The sequence below is a fragment of the Lagenorhynchus albirostris genome, chromosome 2 (assembly GCF_949774975.1).
Source record: "Lagenorhynchus albirostris chromosome 2, mLagAlb1.1, whole genome shotgun sequence".
Classification (NCBI taxonomy): domain Eukaryota; kingdom Metazoa; phylum Chordata; class Mammalia; order Artiodactyla; family Delphinidae; genus Lagenorhynchus; species Lagenorhynchus albirostris.
In genome coordinates, this window is record NC_083096.1 from 138,758,240 (window position 1) to 138,781,383 (window position 23,144).

Sequence of the window (23,144 nt, forward strand, 5' to 3'; positions counted from 1 at the left end):
CCCTATGTGGAACTTATAACTCTCTGCTAGCCTTTTATTCAACAACTACTTTTTGACGACTTATTACGTACCATGCTAAGCACAAAGGTTTGACTTTTGTCTGAAGATTACATGCTGTTTTTTTTTTGGCAGTACGCGGGCCTCTCACTGTTGTGACCTCTCCCGTTGCGGAGCACAGGCTCCTGACGCGCAGGCTCAGCGGCCATGGCTCACGGGCCCAGCCGCTCTGCAGCATGTGGGATCCTCCCGGACCGGGGCATGAACCCATGTCCCCTGCATCAGCAGGCTGACTCTCAACCACTGCGCCACCAGGGAAGCCTGAGTACAGGCTTTTGAAGAAACCAATTAAGTCTTTATAATAAAATGTGATGAGAGTCAGGATAATATTGCCAGTATTTGGTTATGTTTTTCTCCTACTAAAAATGAGTCATTTGAGGAAAGGGACCATAAGCTTTTCATTTGATTATCTCTAGCATCTAGCATGAATTCTAGTGTAGAACAGGTGCTCATGAAAATGTGTGAGTGATTAAATGAATGAATAAACACCCATGTATATACAGTGAATAAATACACACATAATGTATGTGAAGAGGTATACAGAATATGTATACATGTGAATTCAGTAAATGCACATAAATGTATATGTATGTGTATACCCACACACAAACACAAAACTGTTCACATCTTCTACCCTTCTTCCCAGACACACACAGCTAAAGTGTCACTTGGAGAAACCACTGATCTTTCCCTTGTGTACCTTAGACAGAGGACAAAGTTATTCAGTGTGGATTAATGATTAAAGTCTCAATGGCTCTTGTATCAGACAGCCCAGGTTCAAATCCAGGCTTTACCACTCAGTAACCTCATAATCTTAGACTCGTTTCTTAACTTCCCTGTGCCCCAGTAACCTTATCTGTAAAACGGCAAAACCTTCCTCATAGAGTTGTTTAATGAGTCCATACATATGAGATAATTAGAGACCTAATTATCCGTCCTCAATGAGGACAGTAATTCTTGTCTGCTTTGTTCATTGACATATCCCTAGCTCCTAAAATTGTTTGGTACATATCAGATACTCAATATATACTTGTCACATGAATGATAAATACTGGATCAGGAAAATATCAAAAAGTCTGGGCTATTATTATTTCACATATGATATAAAAATTCTGAATTCCCATTACAGCCATTCCCCATCCCCCAACTATGACAATTTTCACTTTGGGAGTCCCAGCATTTTTCTACAGCGACACAAGGTGGCAGCATCAGTCTCCTTTTGAGTTATCAGCCATGCTCCAGTATTACCCATTCTGGAGACGAACTGCCACATCTTTATTTGCAAGTTCCTCTGTCCATTCTAGACTGCTTTTTTTAAAAAAAAATTAATGAACAGCATTCACTCTTTGAATTATTATAAAGTTAGCTCTTAACTGCTATAATTTCTAGCTAAAGAAAAGACGACTGCTTGTAGAAAGGTAAACATATTGACATGAACTGAGGCTACTGTACAGTAATACTACTGTTTTGTGTTCTCAAGCTCCCTTTTTGTAACAAATAACTGCTTGACACACAATGAACCCAATTCTTGCTTTTCAGTGACACAAGGTGCAACAATGTTGTTCCTTTCCAAGTCTATAAGAAAATACAAAACAACATAAAACTTCTCCGTCTTTTTAGTAAAGACGCGAGGCTAATTCTGCAGTCCCTCTAAATTACTCTGTGAAACCATGGTTGAGCAGCAGAAATTTCTGAGCACTTTTGAGGATGTACAGAAAAGAATTTTAGTTTAGAAATTAAGCGATCTGGAATTCTAGTCCTTCAGGAATCTCCTTACCTCCAATTTTAAGCAAATCTCTTATCTTTCAAAAATTCATTACCTTCATTTCTAAAATGAAGATAATAATCTCTGCCTTATCTACCTGAAATGAGATTAGTGAATGTAAATGCCTTTATAAACTGTGAAGGGTTCTATTTTACTCCGCATGAGCTAATGTTAGAATCATTTCCATTTTACCTTCAAGGAAAACCATTTCTATCCAGTTAAATGGGCTTGCCTCAGTTTTGTCATCTATAAAATGGGCTAACGATAGCAACCCGCCCCCACCTACTTTGGTGAACTGTAAGAATAAAATAATACATGTGAAAGTGCCTTTAAAATGAAAGTACTCCCACTTGTACAAGATTATTAGTTTAAGTAAATAGCTTTTCTTGAGTTTCACAAACAATCCTGAAGAAATAATCTGTAACTAAATTGTCTAAAAGAAATAAGCTTGTTTGATTCAATACCTTCAGAATTCTCAAGAAATTGCACATTTCAAAAAAAGATAGATATAGAGATGCTGAAGGTGTTTTTGCATCTAGGGAAAAATGAATAAAATTAAATGGTACATTCAGAGTTAGTACTGGATAAACACCTTTTTAGATCTCTGCCACATCTTTGTTTGCAACCTAGGCAGTCTGATACAAGAACCACCAAGACTTTAATCCTTAATCTATACTGAATAACTTTTAATATCTGTGTTTAAAACAGGTATATTGTAGAAACAAAGTGCTCATTTAAAATATTAACATTCAATTAACATTTGTCAACTACCTATTGTGTACTAGGTATTTTCAAAGGTATTATTTCATTATTAATGTTTTAGTCCCCAGAACCAGAGAAAAATGTCAGTCCCATTTAAAAGTTGAGGCAATTCAGGTTCAGAGAGGTTGTTGAGCATATCTCAGATCAAACAGCACATCAAGATGCTCAAAGCTTCTGCTCCTTCCTGCCTTTTCTCCAGAGTATTACTCTGGAGGCCTCTATTCAGTCCAGTGGGAGCACTTGTGATATTGAATCCAACACTTAGAGCAGCAAGCCAACAAGTTTTGTTTGGTAAAAACCAGAGATGGAATGGAACACTTTTAAAGAACTTGGATAAGTGGGTACTTGTTAGGCCAAACTTAGGTTTCTTTAAGTGAATTTCAATGGCTTGGGAAATTTGGGCTCTGACCTTTTGACTACACAATTTTATGTAAAGGAACTCAGTTACCTTTCCCTTAAGTATTTCCAGAGCCAATTCATGCCTTTTCAAAAAATAAAAATGATTAATTATTAAATGTTAGGGGTTAAAAAGAGAGAGAAATAAAATTATGAGGTAACGAGAGATCTTAGAAATGAAGGCCTTTTAAATCTCTTGGGAGGTATCAGTTATTTAAGAATGATGTGCTGTTGTTGCCACACATAATAAGTTAATCTTAAAAAGGCATTTATCCCCGCTGATGTTATAGTTTTTATACAGACTAGTTGAGTGAAATGGATGTCATTTTCAGGTGTGCATTCTGGTGGGCTATGTTTACCAGGAATTTAAATTATGTAATTACTTTGAAATGACACCATTCTAAACTATCCAGTCTGTTCTGTTGCATTTTACTTGCTAACTGGACTCTTCAATTTTAGGATTTAAAGCAGAGAGGCCTTCAGATGCATCTGGGGAGGCTGTTTTATTTCCTATTACATAAAGAATGATATTGACACTATATTTATGACTAGTTCAAGTCCATTTTAATGAGTATCTGTAGTGTTCTGTTCCCTTGAAGAGTTATCCAAATGTAATCATTGTTTGCACCCAACTACATGCACCAATTAACACTATGATCTTTTTGTTATGAAAAAAATAGCCCCCAGTGCCTTGTAAATGGAAATATAAAGCTCTTATTTAAACATCCATTTATTTTCCCTTTTATTCGCTCCTGGAATAACAGATTTTTATCTTTCTTAATAAGTAGCTGAATTTAATCCAGGGAACCTTTGAAGCCAAAAAGGTTCCTAGTATTCAATCCAGTACCAGCTGAAGTTTACCATCAATCTTGCCCAGTAACTTTAAAGAGCCCAACAGTGACTGCTGAGTTATAATACCATTTAACTACAGTAAAAGCCTGGCTTTTAAAAATGCCTGTTCTTAAATTAATAAAAGTCATTTCGCAGAGAAGGAAAAACAGACAGGAAATGTAAAGGGAGGTGACTATAAAATTCAAATAATAGAACAGAGGACTCTACAGTGGAATATTCGTGGCTGTCAGTGGCACAGATGCCCTAGGACTTTTGAAACTCAAAGGAGGGAAAGATCAGAGTGGGCTCCTGAAGTTTCAGCGGTTTGCTCTTACTTTTCGTTTGGGATTCCAAAGATGTGGCTTGGTGACTTAGAACTTCAAGGGTGATTATCATGACAAGGAGGGCTGAGTGGGCAAAAGGGAAGACACCAGGAGCCCAGAATTCCTTTCAGAATGTCAGTAATGGTGAAATCGGTTTTGTATTGTTTCTGCTATTTTAACATGTCAAGAGAAGGTATTTCTCATGGTAAAGCCGTCTAAGGAATTTGTTCTTCTGGTTTCCCTGGCTTTGACTTGCTGCTATTTGATTGAGAATGCTGTGTCTGATCTGCAGTTAGATACTGCAGCTCCAAAACTGTCTCAGAGATTCAATTACTCTTGCTTCCAGAAGACAGCGATTTTGCCTTTCTTTGCCAGCCCAATGGTTGCTGTGCAGTCTGGACTTAAGCTTAATTCTGCAGGCGTCAGACTCTGTGCGAGGTACCTGGGAGATGCTTTGGAGCTGATAATCTGTAGAGTGGACTAGTCTTTACTAAGTATAACGCCAAATCAGACTGTGATGAGTGCCACAAGAGTGTTATAAATAAAGTGTTGAAAGTGAAGTTAATTCTGTCTAGAGATCAAGAAAGGGCTCAGAGAGAAGGTGACATTTCAGAGTACCCTAAAGCAAGAGAAGAATTTTGCTAGTTAGAGAAGGGATGGATGTGCATTACAGGCAGAGGGAAAAGGAGGACGGGGTGTGGAGCGGGAAAGGACTATTGGAGAAAGGTCAAATGGCTGGTGGTGGCTGGATATAGGGTTACTGAACCCCATAACAAGTCAGGATAAAAAAAGAACATGAACAATATAACATATAAAAAAGCTACAACTATTTCTGTTTCTGGATGTACAAAAAGAGACATCTGGAAGAAATGCCTATTTATTGTACTGTGTGCCCAGTTTTCTGCTAGGCACTACAGAAGATAGAAGGAAAGGCCCTTGCCTTGGAAATGATTATAGTCTACCTGGAAGAAAAATTAATTCACATAAAATAATTAATTTAAAAGCACATGACAACCTCTAAGGCAAAGCATTAGATTGCCCCCAAAACTACCCCCCGTAGTTGTACAAGCAGGCTGGGGGCCAGCTGAACTAGCAGGGGGTTGTAGGGCTTGGGACTCGTTCACCCTGGAAACAGGAATAAAAGTCATAGTTAACAACTATATACCTGGCACTGTTCTAGGCGTTACATGGGTTAGCTATTTAAGTCTTCACAATTACTCTATTTAGGAGAAACAGTTATTATCTCCAGTTTACATATGAGGAAACCAAGGCACAGAGCCACGGCCAAGGTTCCAGTCCACAGGGTCTAGCTCCAGAGTCGTGCAGTCCTTTTCCTGTTCGTATCCTCAGAATCTACCCCAGTACCCGGTGCTGGGTGTTAAGATCTTTAAAAAAAATTTTGTTTTTCTTTGAGTATTTTCGGGATAATATGATTCAAATCAAAATAAAGACTTGAAAGCCCCAAATGTGTCAGGGAGGAGAAATGCTTTTGAGCTGCACAGCCTCAACTTTTACCTGACCCAAGGCCGGCAAGAAAAAGTTTCTTTTTATTCTTTTATTTATTTATTTATTTTTCCTTTTGTGACAATTTAGTGTTTCTGAACGCTAGGGGCTCCCGGATTCTCTGGTTTGAGAGTAACTTTTCCTTTTAGGATTTTTTTTTTTTTTTTTTTTTGGAAAGGGGTGGGGGAAAATGTGGCCTTAATTATCCTACGTCTTCGGCTGCTTAAGGAAGGGGCTGTGCTTTCGGAATCTCTTCTGAGCCAAGTAAGGAGGTCCCTCTCTCTTTTTAAAGGACCTCTTGAAATAAAACTGCCGAAAACAAATCCAGGCGATCACAACGGCAGCTGCGGCGGCAGCAGCAGCAGCAGGAGGAGGAGGAAAGTTAAGAGTTGCGGCAGCGCTTCGGCGTGGCTGGGCTCCGCGCAGCTGGGCTCCGCGCAGCTCCCATTCATTAAGCAACCAGCCGCGGAGGAGGGTGGTCGAGGGCCCGCGCTGCCCGCTCGCTGCTTTGCACACAGAAACGGGAGCCCCGCGCGTCCGGGGCAGCGCGGCGCTGCAGAAGTTTCTGCTCGGGAGTTGTCTCTCTCCCCTCTGGACTTTCGAACGATTCGGGATTGAGGCAGGAAAAGCAGAGGAGCCCCAGGGGAGCAGAAAGCACCACCGCCTGCCGTTGGAAGCGGGCAGCGGGGCCGCACTCTCCCGCCGCGCCCCGAGCAGCCTCGGCCGGGAGGCGACCCGGGCGTCTGGGTGTGTGACTGCTGTCGCGGGGCGTCTTGACCAGCGCCATGCAAAACTACAAGTACGACAAGGCGATCGTCGCGGAGAGCAAGAACGGCGGCAGCCCGGCGCTCAACAACAACCCGAGGAAGGGCAGCAGCAAGCGGGTGCTGCTCATCTGCCTGGACCTCTTCTGCCTCTTCATGGGTGAGCCCAGCCCCGTTGTCCCTCCGGCCCTCGGCGCCCGGCGCGCGTCCCAGCCCGACCGGGGCTGCGCGCCGGGCCGCGTCTCCCGGCTGCGCCGCGCAGTCCGCCCCGGGGGCCGCCCGCAGGCATCTCGCGGAGCCTTCGCGCCCCTCCAGGCCCCCGGGTCCCCGCCCTCCCCGTTCCCGCCGCCTCCCCGGCCTGTAAAGGAGTGTCGGGAGCGCTGTAGGCTTTCGCGGGCCACTTGGACACCGAATCCTAAAAGCCGACCTCCGGTTGGAAGCCCGGCCAGAATCCCACGAAAGGCGTGGGCTCGGCCTGTTAGGATAGGGGAAATCGGTGGAACCAGGACCCGGAGCCGGCGTAGAGCTGGTTGCCCTCCATCCAAGTAAGATGGATCTCCTGGAGCGCTGGGCTCCAGCCTGTAGAACGCTGCCTTCCCCCGGCCGAATGTAAACATTCAGCCCTTCCGCCGGGGCTGCCTGGGCCTTTTCTCATGCCGCTATCCTGAACGCCCCCCAGGGGTTGGGAGGGTGCTCTCGAGGGGCGTGATGCTGGGTACCGATCCAGCAGTCACTTTTTAGGCGCCTACTGTGTGCCAGGGAGTACTGCCTCTCCCTGACTCGGTGCAACACGGGCGAGGAGGTCCATTTCACCGATGAGGCAACTGAGGCACTGGGAAAGCTAGCCACGGTTCATGCATCGGGACCACAATTAATTGTACTCCCAGAAAGCTGAGGCTGTAGCCCGCTTCTGTTTTCCAAACTAGTTGGAAGCACAGCTGGAAGAGCAGGAGTAAATGGAATGGAGTGGGAGGGAAAGGAGGATTTATGAACTCGCCCCTGGGGCAGGGGGTGGCTATTGACAAGAATCTACAGGAGTTCCAAGATTGAAGTAAGTGTAGATTTTTTTTTTTAAGCGAATCATGGTGTTATGGTAAGCGTGCAGGACTTGTCATCAGGATACCACCACTCTGCCACTTGCCGGGGGTGCCACCTAACTGCCTCTCTGGCCTCAGTTTCCTCATCAGTTGAGTGAGTGGCTTGAACTAGATGCTCTCTAAGGCCCCTTCCTGCATTAAGAACTCGGATTTGGTCCAGGAGCTGTTCTGCCAACTCTGCTAACTGAAGAAACATCTGTGTTCCCTGTTCCCCTTAAAATAGAACTCCTGCACGGAAGCTCAAGTCCCTTTGAAATGGAGTTGTCTATGCAGAGTGTGCAAACCAGAGACTTCTTGGGCTGGAGTCCAATGACCCTGCGTTCATGGCTCTGTAGCAGGATCCTTACTGAGGTCCATCTGTCCTTGGCTTGACTGTCCATAGTAAATTCTGAGAGTCAAAGAAAGAAAGAACTCTTGGAGTTTAAATATAAGAATGGCCCCCTTTAGATATGCAGAGACAGCCAAAGGTCAAATTGTGCTCTGCGGAAGGGAAGAAAGGTGACTGTAGTTCAGGTGGCAAATCCCATTCCCACCTCCTCGTATCAATTCAGCATTAAGATGTTATGTAAAGGAATTGTCACTGGGGGGCCTACCTTCCTGAAGGCCATTGGCTTATTATGCACAGTGCAGAGATGAGTACTTAAAAGTCCCCTTGCCAAGCTATTGAATGTTTAAGAGACCTTCCCTGGTCCTGGGGGAGTACCAGGAACACAAACACATTGAAGCTGTTTGCTGTAAACTTGTCTGGGGCTTCCCAGTGTTCACTGATGTGTTTTGTTCCCTGGTGGTAGGGTGAATTCTTTCTAGACTGTCTGTTCCCTGTACCCTCCTACCTCCTACTTGGTGATTAGGAAAGCAGAGCTAGAACACACTTGACAGCCTTCGGACAGTTTTATTGAACTCCCCTCCTCTTTCCACTCTTCTGATTTCAGAAGGCAGTCCCACGAGATGGTGTATCTTATCAAAGGAAAAAGTGTGAAGGAATTTGCAAAAAGACACACCTATCAGCTATAGTTTAGCGGGGGACACAGAAATCCCAAGATACTGTTGTACATTGAAGGTGTTAAGTAAGGTGTATGTTTACACATTACAGCTCTTCATCTGCCCCAACTCTCCCTGTGTCCCCTTCGAAGCTAATATTCTATACCTAGCTGTTTGTTAAGTTTACTCACTATTGGCCTCTTTGAGCAAATGATTTTTGTTTACTGAAAAAAAAAAAGTTAATAAGATACCAGGACGTTGTATTTTACCATAAGGAGCACATAGCTATCCGTTTTAAGGTATGTGCCTTGCCATTAACATAATGTCAACCAAGTCATTTTCAATGTGTCTCCCCTATGCATAGGCCAAATTACAATATCACTAATTTAATGCCTCTCGACCACCCTTAATAGGAAACACTGTAAGGTAAACATTTACTTGAGAAATTTATGCAGGAGAACTCTATTTGGCTTCTAAAAGAAAATTATTAACACAACATGTGATTTTAATATTCCACACATCACAGTCCTAAAAAATTGTTTCTACTTGGTTCACTTTCTGCCTGGGACTGTCAGTATGATTTAATTTTTATATAGTGTATTGATCATATGGTCTGGATTACAAGGCCCTAATATATGAAAAAGGGAGACATTTTTCTGTTTATTCTCTCACAGGAATATATACCAAGCTTCCTCTCCTTGTGTCTGGAAAAAATAAAAGCTGATGTGCAATATACGTGTTAATGTAAGTGGAAATATGCAAGCAGTTTAACTTGTTTCACATACCTTTTGGAATGTTAAATTCTTGGTGAAAAAACAGAAGTCCACTCTCCTTTGAGGACCAAAGGAATCTGGTGTCAGAGAATCACCAATGGAGGTTTATGTCTCAGAAAATAGCATCTTTGCCGATTATTGCTTTTATAAACACAGTTATGAATCTTTGCATAGTAGTTTTTCTGAAATCGATTTTGTTTTCCTTTCAGTTGCATAAAAGTATGGCCTTCTGTTTTTTTATGCACTCCTTCTGCTCTACCAGGTTACAAGAGAGCAGCAGACAATATTCCCAGGCAAGGAGGAATGAGCATCTACTGTCTTTCTAAGCCCTGTTGGCCTCTTTTTCAGATGAATGAGCTTATGTCCTTTTCACTTCAACTCTGATGAAGAGATTATCTCCATTTTATAGATGAGAAAACTGAGGTACACACTGAAGTCAATTTGAGTTGATCTCTAATCCTCAGTGAGCATGACTGGAGTCCATCCCCCTTTTCTTCCCTCATCTGAAGAACCCTGAAACTCAGATCATTAGAAAATTCCAAAGCTCGGTTTGCAGAAAGTCCTGCCTCTCCACATTTTCCAGTTAGTCATTTGCACCAAAGCAGATGGATAAAGGTGGTTCAACTCTTCTGGTCAGTGATACGGTCTCATCTCCCCAAGGTATCGTTTTGATTTGGGGTCGTTCTAACACTAAGTAATTCCCAAATTTTGAGGACGCCTTTGTACCCCATGAGACAGTGGTTCCAAAGAAAGCACAAATGGCAGTGCACGGCTGTAGCACAAATGCAGAGATTTGGTAAATCCATGTGGAGCTTCTCTGCTCTGTCCCCTGTCTCTTCCTTGTCCCCCTCCCCAGATATCTACTGAGTGCCTCCTTCCAACCCATGCAGAGTCAGCCCTGCTGACTCTTCCAGGATGGTTGAAAACCTTTATTGTCTGGATTGGCTAGTTTCTTTTGTTTTTCGTTTTTTTTTTCTCCTTAGCTCTTCCATCCCTTTCTCTTATACTTGAGATATACCATAGGGTTATAGCTGCCTTTGTGGGAGACTGTTAAAGCCAGAGTTGGTGGCCTTTTCCACTTTTAGCCCTTTTGACTTCCTGTCAATTTGAGATTCTTTCTTTCGCCCTTCCTGTGCAGTTGTTTGGGCTGGCAAGCCCTGTTCATAGCATGATGCTAATGATACCATAGTTGAGGGCTTCTTCCCCGTGTAGGCAGTCATGTTTATGGAGACACCCTACCCTGGGTGTCATGTCAACCTGGTACACATTATTTGCGGAGTGATAATTTGGGGGATGCCTCCTGTGTCAGTACTTCACCAACTCAGCTAATAAGGAGACCCATCTGGTGTGACATGCAGATTTCTCAGGCTCCTTCCCAGGAGATTCAAATTCACTAGGCTCTGGACCAGGGCCTAGGAGTCTGTGTTTTATAAAAGCTTCTGGTGATTCTTATCAGGCCAATTTGAGAACCACTGTGTTGTTTAATAGCTAATGTCCTAAAGGGCAGTTGGCTTATGTAGAGGGATCGCATGTTCTGGCATGTTTTGAATTGTTAGGTTGTCCGTCCTTTTCTTTCTGTTTGTGGCCAGTACACCTGTCTTTTCCAATAAAGATATTCAAGATACCTAGAGATTATCATACGAAGTGAAGTCAGACAGAGAAAGACAAATATCGTATCAAATATCAAAGACAGATATCACATATCTCTCATAGGTGAAGTCTAATTTTAAAAACTGATATCAATGAACTTATTTACAAAACAGAAACAGGCTTGCAGCTATGGAAAACAAACTTATGGTTACCAAAGGGGAAACGTGGAGGGGAGGGATAAATCAGGAGCTTGGGATAACCGTACTTGGGATAACCAACAAGGACATACTGTATAGCATAGGGAACTCAACTCAATATTCTGTGATAACCTATATGAGAAAAGAACATAAAAAAGAATGAATATAGGTATATGTGTAACCGAATCACTTTACACCTGAAACTAACACAACATTGTAAATCAACTATACTCCAATTAAAAAAAATATTTAAGATTGTTAGAATCCTTTCAAAAGGAAAAATTACCTCTGGGTGCTGGCCTGAAGGTCTGATTTTTAGTGCAAGGACTTGCTGGTGTCTCCTAACTGCTAAGAGACTGGGATTTTTATTTCTTTTTAAACTGAGTTCTCTGTAGTGTTGTAGGCCAAGTGACCACTTTGGATAAATGAAGTGTTAACTCTATAAATATTTTCTTTTGAGATATTGAAGTTTGTATATGAGTAAACAGTGAAATGAATGAATGCGGCTTCTAGAGAGAGCCTTTACAAGATCAAAGTTAGCTTGGCAAAGTGTTGTAGCAACAACACAAGCTTCGGATCCACCCAGGTCTGGGTTTGAATCCTGACATAAAGTCATCTACACATGTGACATGGGCAAAAATTATTTAACCTTTCACGCCTCAGTTTCCTCATCTGTAAAATACAAAAGCAAACCTGTGACCCTCGTATATGGTGAGGCTCAGATGAGATCACAAATCTGAAAGCAAAAAAAAAATAAAAAAAAAACAAAAAACAAATCTGAAAGCACTTCGAAGAGGTAAAAAGCACTAAATCATTATCGGGTATTATGTAGCTATTATTATTCACAGTAATAGCATTTTCCTTTCCTTCCCGGTGTCCTTACTCCTCGATGGTTCTATGAATTTAATATTTTGGCAGCAAAGTTGCCTGAAATATATTAGGGGAAACAATTGTGAAGAGAATCCCAAGAAAAAACCAGACAGAGGGAACACAAATGTTTTCTATTAGCCAGAGAAAAGCAGTGGCAGGTTTGGGAAAAGTCACAGTGCAGGAACCTCAAGAGTCTTTGGTGGTTACCTTCTTCCCCTCTGGAAGGGACATGGCTATATCATTTTAAGGGAAAGATAAATACACCTTTGTCGGGGAGGGAATTTGGACAAATGGCCTATTTTAGTGTCAACTCTTATATGTGTCTTTTGAAAGCCCAGAGGAAGAAAAAATAACTAAAAAGAGCAACATGATTAAAAATAATCAAAATGCTTGTCGTCCAGGGCACTCTCCATATCTCTTGAGGAAGGGAATCACTGTGGTAGTGAACATATTTATTGTTCAGGTCAACCATGTAATATAGATAGTAGATTCCTTTGAGAGAGGAGGAAACTGCAGTTCAGAGAGGTTAAGTAACTTGCACAACGGTGCCCAGCTAGTAAGTAGTCACTAAATTTTCCAGAACTCTCGTCGGCTTACCTTGCTGCCCACTTTTCAATGCAGTTAATGCAGTGAAGACTCCCTCTTTTCTATTCCATTCCATTTCATTTATTTCCATTTTTTTTGAGTCCAAATATGTACAAATATGTTCTGCAGGGCCCAATAGAAATAGTTGCAGAACAGCTTGGAGTGTGCTGACTGAGCCTCTCGGTGGACGTAATAAAGAAAATTCCATCGGAGCAATTCTTTAGTGCCTAGATTCATGGATGCTTTAGAATTTGAAAGTACCTTGGGGATTTCATTATCAACAATACCAAGTCATTTTTTATCTCAGTCAGAAAAATAGGCCTCTTTCAGCAGGGGACAGGTGGGAGGTCCAAGGGGGAAGCACAGGCTTTGGAGACAGATAGGTGGGAGTTTGCTTAGGGTTATTAGCTGTACGTGGTTAGGCAAGTTGTGACTGTCTCCGAAGCCTCGGTTTTCTCATCTGTAAAATGGGATAATATGTGTTGTGAAGTTGCGAGGCGATGCCTGGTATAGTGTGTGGCGCTGTGCACTCACCAGCTGCTGTTGTCATTGTCACCACGTCCTAGTCAGTGCCCTTGATTCACATAGGAAGACTTGGATGCTTGGACTGGTTAGTAATTGTCTGGTGATAGCGAAAGGGCAGGACCTAGAACCAAGGTCTTGCCTTTATACCATTTTGCTTTTCTGGTGCGTACTTGTCAGTTCGAAACGTGATTATCATTTATGAGGTGGTTCTCCAGAGAGCCCTATTCTCATTTTTCTCTTTCCTGGGTCAATTAAAAGAGGAACAAGACAAACAGGTTTAACTTTTAACCCAAATCAGAGGATGATAGTTTAGTGAGGGCAGAGACACATGGGGCAAATTTGAAGGACTAGGCAGTTTTTTTGATAGATCACTTTTCTTCCACTGGCCCTTGTTCTAGAAGGTGCTTATTACCAAAGATCACTGCTGACTGATTTGAACTTGAACAGGCACCAGCTTTTTCAAATGATGTGTCCCAGGAGAGAAGAAAGAGAAGCCCACGTTTTCGAAGTGTTTGTTTTTGACTGAGGAGGAAACTGAGTCTCAGATGAAATGATTTTCTCAAGGTCATGCATGAGGTGGTGGTCCCAACATTCAAAAGAAGGCTAGGTCAGTTTCTGAAACATCCTTGTGAAACTGTTCTTCCTTTAGGTCCAAGTTAAATTATAAATTATGATCTGCATTAGAATTCCCAAATTTAAACCAAACCAAACCAAACAACACACATAAGATCCCGTTGGCACCTTATGAAAGGAACTTGATGATTTCTGTGTGCTTTGAGAGTATACACTGCAATCAGAGTATTGGTGGGAAGTGTGTTTTTGAGGTTTGTCACAAATTAACAAAATTATATGCTTAGAGAGTTTTGCAGAGAAATGCAAATCAGTGTAAGCGCCTTGTCATAATAAGCAGTATGCTTTTGTTCCTGTTTATGTATCCCTAAAGCACATAATACACACGATTATATTGACACGAAGGAAGCTGTTCTCACTGATGGTTTCTTTATATCTGGCCCCCAAATTAGCATCAATCAGTATAATTTCTAGAGAGCCTATTTAATTAAGTCTATGTTTGTACCTGTCTTTCAGGTATGTCTTGTCTTCTGCAGTTGTTTCTTGAGCATCTACTATGTGCAACACCCCTTAGTCCCTTCTTCCCCTGGGGTGGGGTTGGCGGGTGGGGTTCCTTGTGCTTTATGAATTCCCACGTTGGGAAAGGGTAACAGACTTCTGTGTAATTTTACACACTTAGTGCTGCTGATTTGGGCATGGTAAGGGAGGGGCTATAGCTGCACAGTGAAAAGCAATGAGTTTGCCTGAGGGCTTGGAGCTGGGTCTTGTTAGAGAAATAATAGCCTTCATTACATGGAGTGGGAAAGGGTATTGCAGCAGAGGGAGCAACGGATGCTGAGACTTAGAAACAAGAACGTTTTGGGGAAGGGTGGGTGGTTGGAGGCTGGAGTGTAAGTGCTGTGTATTTGCATTGAGTTGGTGGGGGAAGAGAATGTTGGGGATGAGGCTGGAGAGATAGTTAGAGCCAGATTAAAAAGGGGAGCTATAAATGGCAGGCCGCTAAGGGACTTGAACTTTAATTTGGAGGACCAGCGAATGAGGTTGTATTTTCGTTTTCATTTTTCTTTTTATTATGGAAAATTTCATACAGAAACCAAACACAGTATATACCTAGGAGTGGAATTGCTGGGTCATATGGTAACTCCATGTTTAACTTTCTAAGGACCTGCCAAACTGTTTTTCCATAGCAGCTGCACCATTTTAGAAGTACCGTAAGGTTAGTTAAAATGTGTAAGGAAAAAAAAAATTACCAAAGTTTTACAGGCAATGTTTGACATTAACATATTCATGAGCAGTTTTTAAGAGGGGATTAATTTAATCTGATTTGTGTTTGAGGGGAGGGAAATTGGAGGCCAAGGAGGGAGATCATTTAGGAGGCAGATTAGAAATGAACCTGAGGTACAGGGGACAGAGAGGAGAAGGATGGGTGACAAGGAGATTAAAGGAGATTGGGGGGATGAGGGGGATGGTGGGGGGGGTTCCTGATCTCCTGGTTGGGAGCCTCTGAACCATGGTGATGCCTCTCTCTCCACGAATACTTTAAAGGCAGTGTTTGTAGAGACCTATGAAGCCTGTATTATAAGATTAGTAAATGCTTCTTTATGTTCATAGCCATATTAGAAAGATGAGGCTATAAGTTTTTTATATACATAATTTATTTAATTAATATAAATTTTGCTCTGGAATTTTTAAATTTCTCAAAGCCCCTTAAAATAAATGGGCCATTGGAAATCCTCTTGGTTTAGAGAAACGGTTTTCCTTGAGTTATAATGGTATTTTTAAAACAGTTTTGCTGAGATCTAATTTATGAACCATAACATTGATTCATTTAAAGTGTTCAATTCACTGGCTTTTAGTATATTCACAGAGTTGAGCAACCATCACCACAATCAATTTTAGAACATTTTTATCACTGCAGCAACAAAAAAACTGTACCCATTAACTGTCACTCCACATTTACCCTCCTCCTCCCCCCATCCCATGGCAACTACTGATCCACTTTCTGTTTCTTTGCCTTTGACTCAGCATAATATTTTCAAGGTTCATCCGTATCGTAGCATGTATGTTCAGCATGTGTGTTCAGCAGGTATTAGTACTTCATCTACTTTTTTTTTTAACATCTTTATTGGAGTATAATTGCTTTACAATGGTGTGTTAGTTTCTGCTGTATAACAAAGTGAATCAGCTATACGTATACATATGTCCCCATATCCCCTCCCTCTTGCGTCTCCCTCCCACCCTCCCTATCCCACCCCTCTAGGTGGTCACAAAGCACCAAGCTGATCTCCCTGTGCTGTTGGACATAGATTTTCAATTCTCATGGTTATATTTACCTAGGAGTGGAAATGCAGGACGATATGGTTCCTGTGCTTGACTTTTTGAGGAACTGCCAAACTATTTTCCATAGTGCCTACACCATTTTGGAAGTATCTTAAGATTAATTAAAATATGTATGGAAAAAATACAAAAGGTTTACCGAAGACCTTTGGAATTAACATATTCATGAAACCACTCTAGTGCTGCTTTGTTTGTCAGAGAATATTTCACAAAGAAACAGAGTTTTCAGTCAGTTTAGCAGTGTCAGTGGGTTTACGATGAGTGAGCAGAGAACAATAAAGCTGCCTGAGGAATAGATGCTGGGTGGTCAGCTAGACCCCCTCACCCACTGAGTAACGTACTTCCACAAACCAGGGTGTGTGACAAGCAGATTCCTGCTTCAGCAAAATGAAAAGCAGCCTTACATCTTCAGAGTACCCTGAAAACAGTTAAAAGTACAAATATTAAAAATCTCTATTCCTTGGATTAGCTTTACAATATTTTTAAGACCATGAAATAGAACTGTAGTTCCTGATAAGGTTGATTTTTTTTTTTTTCCCAGCCCCTTTCCCCCCTGGAGATATGGCTGTTATACCTGATTATCATCTCAAAAACTAAAATTACTGTGCATCTTTTAGATTCACGTGCTGGATGCTGGGTGATATTAAAGAGTATAAGACACAAACACAGATCTTTAGAAACTGGTTGGAGTGTCAAGCTGAAAATTACAGTGAAGATGAAGCTATAAGTGTGTGAAAAATTAAACCACATAGAATACAAGAAGGTGAGGAAAAGGCACTCAACCTTTATTATTAGGAGTTTTAGTTGATATCTCACTTAATCTTTCCAATAACAAAATAAGGTAGATGTCAATAACCGGTTTTGCAACTCAGAGAGGGTAAATGATTTGCTCAAGTTCACACAGCTAATATGTGTTAGGCCTGGGATTTGGACTCAAGCAAGCCTGACTAAATAATGACAATTGCTAACACTTATTGAGTGCAAGTATGTACCTCTCACTGGGCAAAGCAGTGTGCATGCGTTCTCTTATTTAATTCTCCCAGTGAGCCTATGAAGTCTTCATTACTATTATCTCCATTGACAGAACTGAGGTTCAGAGATGTTAAAAAATAACTCACCAGAAGTTACACAGCAGGTGAGTTTGAGTTGGGGTCAGACCTGAAAAGTCTGTCTCATGAGGCCATTTTTTTTTTTAACATCTTTATTGGAGTATAATTGCTTTACAATGTTGTGTTAGTTTCTGCTGTATAACAAAGTGAATCAGTTATATGTATACATATATCCCCATATCCCCTCCCTCTTGCTTTGAGGCCTGAAGCCCGTTTTCCCCACTATTCCCTGCCAGCTTTCACATCAGCAACGCGTGATGAATTGTCCAAAATGAGTTAGATGCATGATTCTCACCCTGGGTTCTCTGGACCTGCCAAGGTCTGTTAGGGCAATCACAGGGCATCTCGTGCTCTTTTTAGGACTTCAAAAATACCTAACACGTCCTGTACGTTTTTCAATGATTAACTTGCCTAGACTAACTGAGAACAGCAGCCTCTGCCTGGACTGGTCACAGCACTGGCGTTCTGTGCTTGTGATCTGAATGTGGAATGACACTGGCAGATCACTCTGGTCTCGCTGGTTATTTCCACTCATCAGGGGATGTGATTGACACTTCCCATGCTTTGATTAACAGAAGTGGAGAAATGATTTAAATATAGTTTACCTGGTAAATAAAGACATCTTATAGATGTCACAGAGGGTCGAGAAGGAACTGCAAGGCATCTCTGATGGTGAAAAGGTTGGACATTCTAGAATGGACAAGCAGCTCTGGATTTAGGGCAGAGGAAGCCCGCTGGATCCTGGGAAGGCTTCTTAAAGGAAGGAGAGACTTGAACAAGGCCTTTGTCACTCATATCAGGGAGCAGGAATGGGTCTCTCTGTTAGTGACCCTGTTTGTCCCATGGGCTCTGTCTGCTGTCTTGGTGGTTTGGTGTAACCGTTGGGTCACACTGAGAAATTGTGAGCTTCTCTGGTTAGTGGCTGTGGATGCGGCATCTTCATTAAATGCAGTAAATAGAACTTCCCCCAGTAGCCTCTTCCCCACAAATGACCCACATTGTTGTAAAGTTAGCAACCACTGACAGGAAGTGGCAGGAGTGCTTCCAGCCACACAGTGGATTTCATTAGACACTGGCCCAAAGTAGCTGTTTTGGTCATTTTGGCTTTCGTAGGCTTCTAGGGAGGAATGGCCTAATACATTCTTTCTCATCCTTGCATGTGTGCTGCTGTCATCTTCGCCTTAGTGGATATTTTGATTAAATGCCTAGTGTCTTCTTTTGAAGCAGCCATATGTTTTGCAATCAAAGGGAGGAACTTCTGGCAGGCTGAGATTTAAGAATATTTCCACAGGTGTCACCAACTTACAGTAGTCCTCCCTTATCTGCTGTTGCCCTTTCCATGTTCTCAGTTACCCTCAGTCCAAACATATTAAATGGAAAATTCCAGAAATAAACAATTCATAAGTTTTAACTTGCATGCCGTCTGAGTAGCGTGATCAAATCTCTCGCTAGGATCCCCAACTGGTGACATGGTCAGCTACTGACATCCAACCATCCACGTTGTTATGACTTGATGATCCAGGATCACCCGATGCATATGGTCCTTCTTCTGACGTATCATCAGAAGGTCAGTAGTAGCCTAACGCTGTGTCACAATACCTACGTCATTACTTCACTTTATCTCATCACGTAGGCATTTTATCATCTTGCATCATCACAAGAAGAAGGGAGACTACAGTACAAGCAGATATTTTGAGAGAGAGAGAGAGACAACATTCACATAACTTTTATTACAGTATATTATCGTAATTCTATTTTATTAGTCATTGTTGTTAATCTCTTCCTGTGCCTAATTTAAATTAAACTTTATCATAACGATGTATGTACAGGAAAATTCATGGTATGTACAGGGTTCGGTACTGCCCACAGTTTCAGGCATCCACTGGAGCTCTTGTAAGTATCCCCTGAAAATAAGGTGGGGGGCTATTATACTTGGATCTTTTGTATAGCAGTTTTCTCATTTAAATCTGTCTGAAGAGAGTGGCTCCAATGCCCTGGCAGGAGGGATGATGGGTCCCACTCACTCTAGTAAACCTTTGCTTTGGACCGTCTATACCGTAGGCATTGTGTGAATGTAGACTTCTCTGGGGCTGGCTGGGAAATTAAAGTATACTTCTTGAGTCAGAGTATTCAAAATACAGGGCTTTCAATCCCAGGGGAAAATAAGCCCTCTTGATTTTAGGGTTTAATTTTCCGAAGGCCACTGATGGAGTTGAAGACCCTTTAATTATAATTTTGCTTTAAATGGGATGTTTGTGGTTGTGTTGACCTCAGCTGTGAAATCCAAACATTTATTATTAATTAATAATCCCTTTCATTGAACAGTTCTACCAAATGATAGCATATGCATCTGAGAATTTGAATGTAAATATTCTTCTTGCCTCAATTCATTTTTCTCATTCTAGCTCTTTCTTCAGCTCCCCAGCCCTGAAAAGCCCGCAAAACAAAACACTCAAACCACCCTACCCAGGATATCATTCTCCAAGTGTCAACAGGAAAAAGTCCGGGAAAGGAACATCTTTGAACCCTTGCACTATAGTCAGGCACATTCACGCATCTCATCAAAGCCTACAGCTGTGGAGGGGAGGTATCGCTGTAACTGATTTTACAGATGTGGCAGTTGCCCTTGGGAAAGGTCGAGGAACTTGCTGGGGATCCTGCATCTGGAAAATGGTGGAATGCCTGGGACAAGAACCAGCCAGCACCTATGTCTCCTCTTTCCTCCCACAGTGAAGACTCGCATTGAAATTTGCACTGACTGCTATTTTCAATAATAGGCATATGAAGCGAGCAAGCCAGCCAGAAAATTTTAAAATGAAATGACTAGACCTTGTAAAGTGTTCAAGTGTGATTTGGGGGTTAAAGCCTTTTGCCCCTTTTAGTATTGCCTGTTTCTTTGTAAAATTCCTGGAGGATAGATATTAGACTCAAAACGTCTGGGCTGGAAGGGGGAAGGGCATGAACTTTGCTGTACACCCCTGGCAGGCAATCATGCAAGGGGTTTGTTAACTGGCTTGAATTTCACAACAACCTATGGAGGAGGAGGGGGTTAGAGTTCATTTCAGTTTCCTCAGAACCTGGTCGGCTCTGCCTGTCTCAACTCTTTTTGGTGGGTGGCGTAACACATTGTATTAATAATTCAGCTACTTCATCACTCGCAGAGACTGTTTACTAAGATTCCAGGGGAACTGCTGTGCTAGAATCTATTTGGAGCTGGTAGCTTGGACCATGCATCCACTTTGATTGAAAATATGCTCACAGAGCATCCCAACTCCAATTCTGTAGAGCCTGAGAAGAAAAGGGCAGAAAACCATGGCAGGGGACTACTTTGCCGATTTCGTACAGAAATGGAATGACTGGGGGATAGCAACTTCGGATTTGTATTGTTAATTCTTCCTAGGGGTTTTCTCCAAAGGAGTTAAAAGGGCAGGGAAATGCAACAATTTGAGTGAAGCAGCCTACACTTGGGTTAGAGGCTCTGTGTATTTCCCAGGCTATTGCAGGACTCCTATTCAGCTGGGATTTGAATGGGAGTGTGATTTGCATGAGAGCAAGTGTATAAAGTAGGTCTTTTTTTCCCTTTCCTCAAAGAAGTTTTGTGGCATTTCTTTTTCTGACAGAGTTGGCGTGAAGCTTTGACAAACACAGACCGATGGAAAAGTTAAACAGGCCTGAGAGCAAGCGCATTTTGTCCAGATCCTTCACACTTAGAATGCAGAGCAGCTGGCAGGAGGCAGCTTAGATCACAGGAGTCATGGCAAGCGCTGTTCCTCTACTGTGGCCTGGTGATGAATGGGAAATGCTCACAGAAGCAAGGGGAAAATGGATGATTGCCTATTTATCATTCTCTGTGGTCGGGGGAAACTACAGATGAGAACAGTCCTGGGACTCAGCTGTCCATCTTATCTGTCCTTCGGTATTTATTGAGATAAATACAAAGAGATAACAAAGAAATACTAGAGGCAGATCCTGCCCTCAAAGTGTAGGTGGCAAGATGGGAAGATAGACACACATTCATTCCTGGAGAAAACATGGCCAGGTGTCTTGAGCTGATCATTAAATGAAATTTTGAAAAGTCTTAGAAAGTTTAAGAGGCAGATCCACACTGATCCTGGGCTGTGTTCCCAACTTTGCTGTATTAGCTGGGTGATCCCTGGCATATCACTGCCACTTCAGGAATGGTAAAATGGAGATGATGATTCATTCCCTGCCTGCCTCATGGAGCTGTTGAGACCAAGGGTATGGTATCACATATATATAGGAAAATGCTTTGAAACTGTGAAGTCATATTTGTACAATGTATATATATATATATATATAGAGAGAGAGAGAGAGAGAGAGAGAGAGAGAGAGAGTCTTCTGAATTTGCTCTCCTCCATTCTCCCTATTTCTATCCCACTTTAAGTGCATGCTGTCATACACCTAGATCTGAAAACATTCCTTTACAGATCTTATTTTTAGGGGGATAATGTCCCCCCGTATATTATTTATGCATTAACTATACAGGAATTGTTTCTCAAAACTGTAATTCGGATCACATAGGCCCTTCGCTTCATGATTTTTATGACCTCTCGTGGACTACAGAATAAAACTTATTAGTATATTTGAGACCCTTCAGAATCTGGCCCCAACCAACCCTTTCTGCTCCCCATTCCCTTCCCATCCCCCTCCACTTCCCCCCTTTATGCCCTTGTCCCAGACATCTCCATTCTGTGGCTCTTCCAGGAACTTTCTCACCAAATCATTTCTCTTTGCTTGATACGTGTTACTCACCTCTTAGAATCCATTCAAGTGCCACCTCCTCTGTGAAGACTTTTCTGATTTCCTCTGGGCAGAGTTAGCCCCTCTTTGGGCTATCATAGCACTTTGTATTGACCTTTCTTGTGTCAAATTTTTTGGCTTGTTTTATACAGTTCCATCTTAATAGATTATGATTCCCTTGTATATAACAGGTGCTTGAAAATTTTTATTAAATTCAAGACATTGAAGAAAATGTCAATAAAACATTATTTTAGTAAATATAGACAAGAAGCAAAAAGAAAAATAAAATTTTGTTGCTTATCCTACCATAGTCCTAAGGTAGCCATGGGCACAGTATCTCTTCTTTCTATAAATGGCTGAATTATTATTAAGTATAATTATAAAGCTAAACACTGGATGCTTAAGACATACTTCCTGCCAATCAGTGTGATGGAATGGAAAAAAGCCTTCGCTTTCTAGAGTTTATAACAGCCCATAATAAAGTATTAACTAACCTGAGAGATTGGGAGTATGTCGCTAATTAAAGGCAGCTAGATATTTGAAGTTCGATTTTGCATTTCATGCAGTGTTTTGAACTTGGTCAACAGACTGAATTTGTACTAACCATAATAGCTTCCATTAAAAAAAAAAATTGAACTTACCCTAAAAGCCAGGGCTGTATTTTAGGATGAGTGGTTTTTCTCATCCTAGTCGTGCCTTAAGGAGAGGCTCTGAATGAGGAGAGCAGACGCCTCCTGTTGGGGAAAGATGCCCAAGCGGAGAGTTACGAAATCTAGGTTTATGTCTTAACTTTCTTATTAACTTACTGGGTCACTTTAGCCAAGTAACTTTTCCTCTCTGTGACACTGTTGTCTCATCTGTGAAATGGGACATTTAAATCTTCCAGCATGGAGAATTCTCTTGTTCTTTTGTCCAACTCGGCATTTCCTCTGAAATCTCTACCTCCGTTCCTTAAAATATTTTAAAGTTCACATTGAAGGAGGAAGGGAAGGATTTTCTCCTTTCAAATCTTTTCTGTTTGATCATATTGCTGTACTTTTTCTTAATTCTGTCCCTTCAAAAGTATTTGGTTCATAGCTTTTACCATTGGAAAAACTTAAAAACAATCCCCTTGTATACTAGGACACTGCACATTTGTATGTTTACCTTTTTAGGTATTAATCTGGGTTAATCTTGCTTTTCATGATTTTGAGAGGGCTGAGATTGTAGTACCAAAATGTCTGATTCAGAAGAGAAAGGAACTAACAGTACGGAGCACCTAATGTGCTTTATTCGATCCCTGTGATATCCTTGTGGAATGGGTGGATTACTCCAATTTTATAAATGATAAAACTGAGGGATGAAGAGG

General features: G+C 41.7%; 1 protein-coding gene across 1 annotated transcript in view; it reads left to right on the forward strand.

Annotated features, from left to right (window-relative positions):
- Positions 1-5,927: 5,927 nt before the first annotated feature.
- Positions 5,928-23,144, forward strand: part of PLPP3 (phospholipid phosphatase 3) — an 82,512-nt gene continuing 65,295 nt past the window's right edge. The window contains exon 1 of the mRNA XM_060139933.1: positions 5,928-6,561. Within this exon, the coding sequence (XP_059995916.1) occupies positions 6,423-6,561 (139 nt within the window). The 5' untranslated portion in view covers positions 5,928-6,422. The remainder of the gene's footprint in view (positions 6,562-23,144) is intronic.